Source organism: Astatotilapia calliptera, chromosome 10, assembly GCF_900246225.1.
Source record: "Astatotilapia calliptera chromosome 10, fAstCal1.2, whole genome shotgun sequence".
Classification (NCBI taxonomy): Eukaryota; Metazoa; Chordata; class Actinopteri; order Cichliformes; family Cichlidae; genus Astatotilapia; species Astatotilapia calliptera.
Window position 1 is genome coordinate 14,761,133 of NC_039311.1, and position 10,304 is coordinate 14,771,436.

General features: G+C 39.9%; 1 protein-coding gene across 1 annotated transcript; it reads right to left on the bottom strand.

Annotated features, from left to right (window-relative positions):
* Window positions 1-272: 272 nt before the first annotated feature.
* Window positions 273-5,960, bottom strand: LOC113030830 (layilin-like). The gene is made up of 8 exons (XM_026182560.1): window positions 5,654-5,960; window positions 5,511-5,531; window positions 5,011-5,308; window positions 3,638-3,795; window positions 3,515-3,559; window positions 3,376-3,435; window positions 3,175-3,271; window positions 273-1,624 (listed from the first exon to the last, which is right to left on the bottom strand). Exons 1-8 carry the CDS (start codon window positions 5,727-5,729, stop codon window positions 913-915), a joined length of 1,467 nt encoding a protein of 488 aa, XP_026038345.1. The 5' UTR covers window positions 5,730-5,960; the 3' UTR covers window positions 273-912.
* Between the last annotated feature and the right edge of the window lie 4,344 nt (window positions 5,961-10,304).

Genomic DNA, 10,304 nt, shown 5'->3' on the forward strand with positions numbered 1-10,304 from the left:
GTATTATGGCTCTTTCCAAAAACTTCCTATGCATGCATATATTGAAATATTTGCTTGGATGCTTTAGTGAGGTCCAGATAAAATCTGGAGGCTTTACCATTAGGTGACCTTTGTGTCAAGGGTACTCCGGTGGTTTGGAATTGATCTCGTGTAATATTGTCACTTTGGATCATTATTAAATAGGACGAAACTTTAACCTGAGACATTGTCTTTGTTATTCCATGCATTTTTGTTTCTTCTAACCCCAAACCTACAACACTTTTCGTTCCGCCTTTGGAAGTTTTAAAGCACAGAACGGCACAGATTGAACGGACATCGTTTAAGGCATTATACGCAGCCCGTTCAGGGTAAACTGTAAACAGAAATCAATGCGTAAAATTGTGGAAATGCCAGTAACAGACTCCCCTTTTGTAATTGTTGCTTTGATGTATTTCTGCCCCTACCTCCCTGTAATAAAGTCACAAATAATCCTATGACCTTGTCTTCAAAAGAAATTCATTACAGTAGGTCTGAATGATTCTGAGTAACCCAAATCTTTTCGTTGATTTGCGTTCTTTCAGTAAGCATCACTGTAGAGGAAGAGGCTGAGACATCACGAAACGGGAGCACATCAAACTATCTGCATAAACAAATATAACTTATTTGCGCCACCTGGTTACTTTAGTATTCATAGACAAAATTGTGTTCATTTACTAAAAACGAATACCTACACAGACTAGTCTACCAGCAGGCTACAGGCTGAATTATTGGGCCAGCAATAAAATATAAATTATATATTTTTTCAACCTGATTTTCAGTCCTTTAAACATAACAGACTAGAAACATTTAAAACCATGCACAGTCTTTAGCCACTCTCTCAGTATCATTCACTCATTCAGTGCTGTACACATAATAAAGGAGATTTTGAGGCAATCAGTAATTTTCCCTGTTGATCCATTCATGCTCGTTGAAGTATCTTCTTCCACCGTCCAAATTCAGCCCATTTCTGTAGCAATCCACATTTGCGTTGTAGGACTTTCGGTTTCCGTAGGTTCCGAGGCTGGTTCGGTAAGTGTCTTCCTTTCCATTGGTGAAGTATGTCTGATACAGGTCAGCTTTTCGTGTGTGACCTCCAGGTCTTAGTTTGGGATCATAGAGGTCACTCCCCGCTGTGGTGCTGCCATCATACAGTCCGTGGTCCCTGTATAGGCTGCTGCCGAAATGCTCGCTCTTCGTTGTACGACGACCCAGACTCTTGTCGTAGAACTCTCTGTGACCCGTGCGACCCAAACTGCTGCCACTCACGTCCCTCTTCCCTGAGCGGCCCAAGCTGGTGTCGCAGAAGTCATGAGTGCCACGGCGCCCGAGGCTGAGGTCGTTGAGGTCAAAGTTTAGGAAACAGCTCTCTGTGCTTGCAAGTGTCACAAAGCCGCTCTCTGTGTCCCGGCCCCCCAGATTATCGTAGTCACCAGTTGGTGTGTCAGGGGAGGGGCATAAAAAGGAGGTGTTCTTGGTCTGCGGGCGAGCTGACACGAGGTCGTCATCCTTCTGGGAACGAATGACGTTGTAGACATCAGTTGAAGTTGGGCTTGGGCACAGTCCTGGGTCTGTTTGACATACTTCGGATTTCTGCTGTTTCCTCCTCCTGTCACACAGAGAGAGAAGACACCAAACAAGACACCTTAAAACATTCACGCATACAGAAAACAACATGACTCTATCCATCCATCTATCTCCACCATTATGGATTGTTACTGTGTGTTATGAGCACACCCCACATACATCATTGTGAATGCTGCCATAAATTAATATTGTGTATTAATCAACATTGAAAATACTCCTCCTCAGTGTACTTCAGTATGAGTCATGTCTATGAAAAACTGCACATCTCAGCTGTGTTTAGAAATCTCTCAGACATTTTAATTAAAAAAACATTACATTTTTAAACCATTTCGGATTTGTCAATCTATAGCGGACTAAGTGCTACTGATAGGGAAGAAAAGTGAGCATGTAATTGGAAGAAGAGCTCAAATAATGCTATAAAGAGGAAACCCCTTTTTTTTTTTTTACCATTAGAGGTAGAAATAGGGAAAGTAGCAATGCAATTGTGGTTAGACGTTTAGATGCAGTCATCATGGGCATGAATATCACAGTCATTTTGAGCTTTTAATGATTTCTTTAAACAGTTGTTTTCCAGAGTAAATATGATTGTACTGCATAAATCTTTAATAACGTTAAAGAACAATAATTGGGTGCACAAGTTTAAATTTATTTAGGATTTTCTCTAATCCACACAGGCTCAAATATATACATACACTCATTTAAATCTTTTAATAAGTTGTGCTGAAGTTGCTGAAGCACTACAGTGTCTGTTAACTTGCCATCACCAGTGTGTGAATGTGTGTGTAAATGGGTGGATGACTGAATGTGTAAAGCGCTTTGGGGTCCTTTGGGACTAGTAAAGCGCTATACAACTACAGACCATTTACCATTTTGTTAATGATCAGAACTGATTAAAACTGGTAGTTTCCTTTGCCAGCATATAAAGGATTTATTTAACAGCACTCATTGGATTGACCAATACTTAGAATAATAAGAATGTCCTATGAACTCAGTGAATATCTGAGAAGGATGTTGGGAAGGTTGCTTGGAGCAGATTTCAAGATCATCAGTTCAAACAAGTGTACACAAATACAAATTATTCTGATGTGCCACCACTTTGCCAAGGTCCAGTAGAAACTCAGATTTCTTTAAACCCAGATGAGAGTAAATTTGTTTAGGATTTTTTGGAAGAACCCAGAAAGCTTGAAGGATCAAACCTGCCATGAACTGAAACATGGACACAGTTGGGTGACCCAACAGGCCAATGATCTCAAATATACTGAAAACTGAATTGGGAAACATTAATCTCCTCAAATGGTTAAATTTCCCTTAGCAAGTTACACTGCAACCAGATGCTTTTGGTAGACTTCAATATGGTTGAGGTTGGAACTTTGGAAAGGTCAAATACTAGTGGGGATGTATGAATAATTCTGGCCCTGTGTGGATTTAGAGAAAATCCCAAATAAATTCCACCTTTTGCTCCCAGTTACCATGAGATTCATGCCCACTGTGTGTGTATGTCACCATAACCTCGTGACATTGCTGTCTTTAGTATTCTTGCATTTAGTATTTGCCTTTATTTTGTATCCTCACCGTCGGACAATCAGCTTGAAGCAGCAGACGCCTGTCACTGTCAGCAGCAGCAGTATGAGGGGGATGGTGGGAATGACGATGTAAACCAAATTCAGAACTAAATAAAAGACAGACAACAAAGATACAGATTTAGTAATTGTCGTGTAGGTCGAAATTTGTCTGATTTTTTTCACAAATGATTGAAATGTTTATCATCGTGACCTGTTTGGTTGTGGTTGTGATCATTTGGATTCCACGGCACCACGGGTGAAGGGAAGACATCTGTAATGAAAGCTATCAGTCTCTAAACATTCAAAATGTCAACATCAGCCTAAAAGCTAATATAAATATTTTTTTTTACCTGTTTGAGTGGAGTTAGGTGAAGGAGAAGGTTCCAGTGACTCCTCTGGAAAGAAAAAAAAATGAATTCAGCAGTAACAACAATTTCAAGTCAAACAAAAATTAAATGACCTCTGAGTAATACCTGCAGTGTATTTGCAGATGAAGTTGTTCTTGGTTTCACAATTGTCGTCGTTCCACTGGAACATGTAGAGCCCCCCTATACCAGGAGGAGCGGACGGTTGGTGATACATTACAACGCACACCTCATAACCACACGATGGCTCATCCCAGTGCCAGTTCCTATACAGACGCACACAAAGCAACCATATTTTTGGCATCACTGGAGAAAAAAAATCTATAATGACTTTTCAAGGTATTGTAAAGTAACGTGAGAGGTAACTAGTGTCCCTTCGACCTCGTCGAGCTCTGCTGATCCGCTGCTGATTGTTTAACACCAGATATGAGCACATAGGAGTATTATAACGAACAAAAATGAAATAAAACGTGACAATGTGATAAAGCAACGAAGTGTTTGAAGTCTGACTTTTTTAAAGACTGAGTAATGGATGCTTTAACTAATTAATCATTTTTTTAGTCCCAATGAAGGAAAGAAATAAAAGATATTTTAGTGTTTTGCTTATTAAGATGTACACTATTTAAAGCTGGCATCAAAAGGTTTCAAGTTAAAAATAATTGTTGAATATGTTACAGCAAAACTTAATTGCAAGATTTTGTGCTGTACTACACTACAGACCTAAAACAATATCAGTTGTACTGCAAAAAAGGGAGCATTTAACCTTTTTCACGTGAATCCTTGAAATAAAGATTTTTTGTCCTGTTTTTTTTTCCTCTTCTTTTTCTACCAAGCTGGTTTTGACAACGGCAAGGCCGATTATATTTATATAGCACATTTCATTACAGGTAAACTCAACAAGTTTAACACAAAAATGAAAAACATAAGTAGGTCTGAAATAACAAAAGGTAGCATTGACACTAACACATTTAAGTCTTTGAGCAGATCAGACAAATGAGAAAAACCTGTCTTCTCACACAGACTATAAAGAGATGGACGCAGCCACTCAATCAGCTGATTAGTGAAGTCGTGTTAAGAAGCCATGAGTGTTTGCACCACCACAATTTTTGGTCATTTAAATTCAAATGTGCAGGGGAGGTACACACACTTATTCTCTAATGACGCAAAAAACGAACATAGCTTCACGTTTGTCGTAACTTCATGTTTTATTTAACACTATCCAAAACTGCCGATTTAGTCATGCATGAAGTATTTTCTGAGGACACAAAGTCAGCTAGAGGCTGTTTACTCATAGATTTCTATGCAAGTATTAATAAGATGGTTCAACCCCTACATGCCGTTAAAAAGAATTCAGCTAAAATCTCTACAAGCTACATCCATCTTTTATACAGTCTATGTTTTCTCATCTGGTGGAGTTTTTTTGTTTTTTTTTTACATCTCTGCTTTAAAATGAACTTTTCACAAACTGACTCTGTTCCGACCTAAATGTGGACTTGCTACCATCCAGCCAGTAATACTGGGAAGAGCAGTCCAAGTTGCTATCCTCGCCTCCATGGTTTCGGCGGAGACCTATCCAGAAGTCTCCATCAGTTGGGCGGAGCTCTGTGATGAGCTGCTCTATGATCTTCTGCTCGGACTCAGACTCTACGCTCAGGAGCTGCCCCCCATCCCGTCTGCAGGCGCGTTCTGCCTCCACGAAGTTCAGCTTACGGCGGAGCTCGGAGAAGTAGGCCAGCTTATAGCATGGCTTCCCTTTTCCTGCCTTGCACACGCGCTGGCCTATAACACACACACACACACACACACAACATTGTTCATGCTGGATATAAACTGAATTGGCTTCACATTTGCATTCACTAAATAGTCTGTATTACACTAACAAATAAATTACTTTGTAATAGTAAATATAGGAAAACTACAAAAATACACTTAGTTATTCGTCTTTATAGTGTTTCAGTTTCAGTAGAAGTACAGTGCTTACCTCTGGCTTCAAATATATCTGCTTCAGGAGCCCAAAGTTCAGCACACAATCAGATATTCAGCACATGAGGAAGCAAAAATAGATCCACACTTAAATCAAGCAGACGTATCTTTGCAGCATTTTTGTGTGTGAGTGCGTCTTACCTGTTATGAGGCTTGTGGCTGTAGATGGATCAAAGCAGAAAAGCAGCAGGTGATAAAGGATTGTCCGCAGATCCATCTTTGTTGTCTTTTCTCTAACCACAAAATCTTGTATTACAGTTTAGTCTTTTTCATTCTGCTGTCCATTCATGTGCCAGGTCATCAGAAGTGCTCATGTGAAAGCAGATAACGGCCACCTATACCAAAGGAGGTGAGCTTCAGCTTTAGGTGTAAGAAAATGCTATAAAAAGAGGCTAAAATTAAAAAAAATAAAGCTTAAGAAGTACGAGAGCGTCTCGGCTCCAGTTCTTTCTGCTGAAAAAGGGGAGTGTGTGAGACAGGAGGAGGAGGAGGAGCAGGGAGAAGAGGAGGAAGGGCTGCATGTTTGGGAGGGGGCTGTAATCTGTTAAGAGCAGTCTTAATGATTGGGAGAAGAGGCTGCATCGATCGCAAGACATCTAATCATGCAAGTGCTTCTCATCGTAAATGCTGACAAGAGGCAGATTTCACTCCTTCCTTTATTACTTAAGCTTCGGATATTATCATTACAAAAGTGTTACATGAAAATGATCCCCTCTAACTCAATCAGGGATATTTTAAGATATTCTCTCAAGTCCACTTCGCAGCATTCTTGCTGATTGTTTCTCGTTACAAAGCAAGACAGAGCCAAACACAGCAGACACGTACAACCAGCAGGCAAGCCCTACAACACATTATGCCTTTATTATTAAAATCTCTTTTATCAGGTCTTATCTGTGTACTGGTGAGACTGAAGTGTACAGCTCAGGGAATATCAACAACCTCACAACTGTTTTCAAGATTTAATGAGGCATGGTAAGCAAAGTCAACCCCACCCCCCAAATAACCCCTGTAATCATGAAGGAAAGCATCTTTCATGATAATTAAGACCATTTAATGTCTTTAAGTAGTCTTTAAAAAAAATAGTAATGTAAGTTCAGGACTCAGGGAGTAGTTCTCTTTTCTGACAGTGATTTTACATATCAACAAAGAGCCAGCATTTCTGCAGCAGTGTGCATAGACTGTATGAACCAGGAAAAAAACAGGGACATAGAAAAAGTTTGGGCTGCTAAAGCCCACTAGCTAACACTTTAACTCCTTTAAAGTAACATGCAACATGCAGTACAGTGTGAAAACTAGCATCCTGTAACCACCACTGCTGTTATCTGCAGCCAAAGTGAGAGACAGAAGCCAACAAGGGGCTGTAGGTGTCTATTACAATCAAGCTCTGACTGGGCAGCGACTCTGTTTAATCAGAAAAAGCACTACGGGAGTCAAAGACCTTTGCCTGTCTGCTATTATGGAAGCTTTTCCCTTCATTGCGACTAAAAACGACATTTTTTGCCATGTGTAAGTAAAAGAATCTGGGTTATGATTTCAAAATTTTGACTTAACAATTTGATCTATTGTTTTGGTCATTTTCATGTGTGTCATCTTCACCGTTTTTAAGACATAACTTTTGGTGGGTCTGTGATATCTTTCCTTCCTCCTCCATCTGTCTTTACTGTTCTTGAATTTAGTGATTAAAAGGCTCCATGCTGCCTGGTTATAAGTAGCTTGCTGCCCAGAGGCGTAGCTTTGTAAATGTTTTAGTGTTAAAAGTATTTTTGTATCACAAATTGTTGTGTGTTGTGATGATTTCCCTGCTTAAGACAGTGTGGGTTGTAAACTGGTGTGTTATATGAATTGTTCATGCACTCTTTAGTGGTTAAGAATGTTTGTGTAATTAACTGATGGTCCCCCATGTCAAATACTCAGTGCAGCACTCATTTTGAATAGTTACAGTATATATATTTTACTCACTAAAGAGATAATGGATTGTAGCTGCTTTCAGTGCCAGCTCTCTGTACACACTGTTATTCTGATCTACAACAGTGTATGCATATTTACATTGTTAGCTCATGTCTCACCACTCCTCCCTTTTCAAAGTGGAATAACTTTGTTTTGAAAAAAACAAACAAACAAAAACAAGTTCATAATCTTAAACTTCAGATTAGTTTCAAGTAGTCCAAAACCACTGGGTGATGTCACAGTGATTATGTCCATCTTTTGAATACAGATTGTGGTTTCTAGCCCAGGAATTTTAAAGGTGCTAGTTGGTGAATTGCTACATGGCCAGAGACCCACTAGCTATTTGTTGCTGTTTCCAGTTACAGACAGGAAACCTGCAGATAACAAGACTGGTAGAAAAAAAACAACAACTTTGTAGACAAGCTCAATTGCAGAGGCATTAGCATGTCAAAGTACTGAGACGCATTTTTACCGCTGCAGTTTTATATTCAGTCAGCAGGATGAACTGAAGCCAAGGATGCATGTGCACGTGACCCGCTTTTCAGAGCACAAATGGAGGAAAAGTGTATGTATGCAGTTCTTAATGGTAGTAATTTCTGAAATGGCCCATAAGGTTGATTTAAGGCTCGCAGAGAGACAGATCAGCCAGAGTTTAAACAGCAGGATGCTTCATCAGGAATATATTGTGTGTGCTAGCTTTGAATAAGGAGCCAGGGCGGGGGCAGCGGGGCTGCTCTGAAAGTACTGTCCTCATGCAAGATGCGCTATCTAAACACAGCTAATCAGTTTAGGTGTAGACTGATTTCAGTCAGGGGCTCAGCTTTGTATAAACTGAAGGAGGAGTACGAGACGTTTGCATTACCCTGCGCTCTGAATGGTAAAAGAGAAGACAGAGGGGTTATAGGGTCCTTAAGAGAGATTCAATAAGGAATGGGCCTTGGTTTAAATTTCCTTCTTGTTTATAGCATCTGAGACCAGAAGAGGGTTTCATTAAATTAAGCCTCTCTTCCTCAATCTTCCTCTCACATATTCCCTCTTTCTCTGCCTCCACCCTCTCTACCATTTAGTTAAAGGGAAACCAGATGAATATTCCCATGGGAAGCCAGTGCATCACTAGCCCAAAGCACCACCACACATGTGCAGACACTCCCCCTCATAAAGAAGCCTAGCATTAATGTTGAAAATGTACCTCTGTTCTGTGATGTTGAAGCCAATATGCATTAGCAGAGAGAACTGCTAAACGCACATTTCACTGAGACAAAGCCACGTAGTTAAAATAACATGATTTGAAGCCATAAACTGGCTCTGACCACAACAAATCATTCGTAATGTAATGAGCTTGTTTGTTTGCCGGCTGTAAAAATACGACGACTGTCAAACTCAGTTAATTCCAGTCTTTAAGCAGGAAAGAGAAAGAAAAAACTTAATTACACGCTACAAAAGAACTCAACTTTCCACTAAATTCAATTTGGATTATCAGAGGTTGGCACGCTGCCCACACCAAGTGTCCGCATTGCGTACGCCCGCACAGAGAGCTGGAAATGGGCCCTGAGTCACTGACCTGAGGGAGCCGGACTGCTCTATCAGCAGAGCTGAGTGTCCATAAAAGAATTTTGATGAAACCTTTTAAATAGCTGAAGTAATTCTTTTAGTCATTCATTTTGTTAATCTGGTTTTGGAAATGTGTTTGAGGGACGGAAAGCGCTACCATTAACCAAACTGTGTGCTAGCCGTGTGATAGATCTCTGTTCATATCTGCAAAGAAACAAAAAGCATCCTGCTTATTCAAAAAAGGCTCTCTGTTATTTTATTACCAAGCAGCATCACTGTGTATACGCTATCCTTCTTATTATTGTGGCTTTGTAGACAGAGCGTTACAGTTCAGGTGGGATTTAAAGGCTTGTCAGGAATAATTTTATTATCATGCTAATTTGTACAGAGGCCCTGCGATCTGTGTCACACATTATGTCAGTTTTGGGGAAATGTTGAGCTTTGGAGGTGCAAAAAGGCTTTTTGCAGATATGCTGTATATACATAGTTTTCAGTCTGAATAAAAACCTTAGGATTTCAAGCTGTTTACATGGGATGTGTCAAAGATCATGCGATCATGGCATCTGTTTGGAAAATGATAGAAAATTTTGACATCTATGCTGTTGTCATTATGTTGTTTTTAATTATTTCAAAAAAGGCTCAGGTATGTCTGCTTGCAGGTGTGTGTGTGACACGCCACTGACATCATATTTGATACTGCAGAAATGTTGTGTCCTAATTTTGTCTGTATTCTGAGTGTGTGTGTGTGTGTGTGTGTGTGTGTGTGTGTGTGTGTGTGTGTGTGTGTGTGTGTGTGTGTGTGAGAAATAGATTACAAGGCACTTTTTAGTTTTGCCGATTGAATCCATAATATTTGCATCAGTGGGACTGCATGAGGTTAATGTGTCTGTGTATATAAAGATCAACCCAATCACTAACAATGCAGCCACTTAAGTGTTTGAAACTAGAAATTAAAACCATAACAAATGCATTTCTGCACTTTTCAATGGAGTTACCTTCCACAGCAGGAAGCGCCTATATAAAAACTATCTATACACAGTCACATTACACAGCAGCTCCCATTCATCATTAATCCCAGCCCCTCCCCTGGTATCCATACTGCAATGCCCATCTGCTGTATTAGTGAAGATTCTCTTATCGACCCTTTTGTACACAGGCACCTGTTCATGAACTGTGACCTGGGTCTGTAACGTTTACAGAAGCTAAAGTCTGTTTGTTAGTTTGTTTTGGCAGGTTGTGAACTATGTGCGTCGAATAAAATGTTCATTTCTTTCCTGCATACGGTCATATCTTT

What these genes read in the sequence shown, in the direction of transcription:
- LOC113030830 (XM_026182560.1), bottom strand. Translation starts at nt 5,729, where the DNA reads ATGGATCTGCGGACAATCCTTTATCACCTGCTGCTTTTCTGCTTTGAT. An exon ending in AGATATATTTGAAGCCAGAG is followed by an intron (nt 5,309 to 5,510) that starts GTAAGCACTGTA and finishes TGTGTGTTATAG; the next exon opens with GCCAGCGCGTGTGCAAGGCA. An exon ending in ACCTAACTCCACTCAAACAG is followed by an intron (nt 3,436 to 3,514) that starts GTAAAAAAAAAT and finishes CTTTCATTACAG; the next exon opens with ATGTCTTCCCTTCACCCGTG.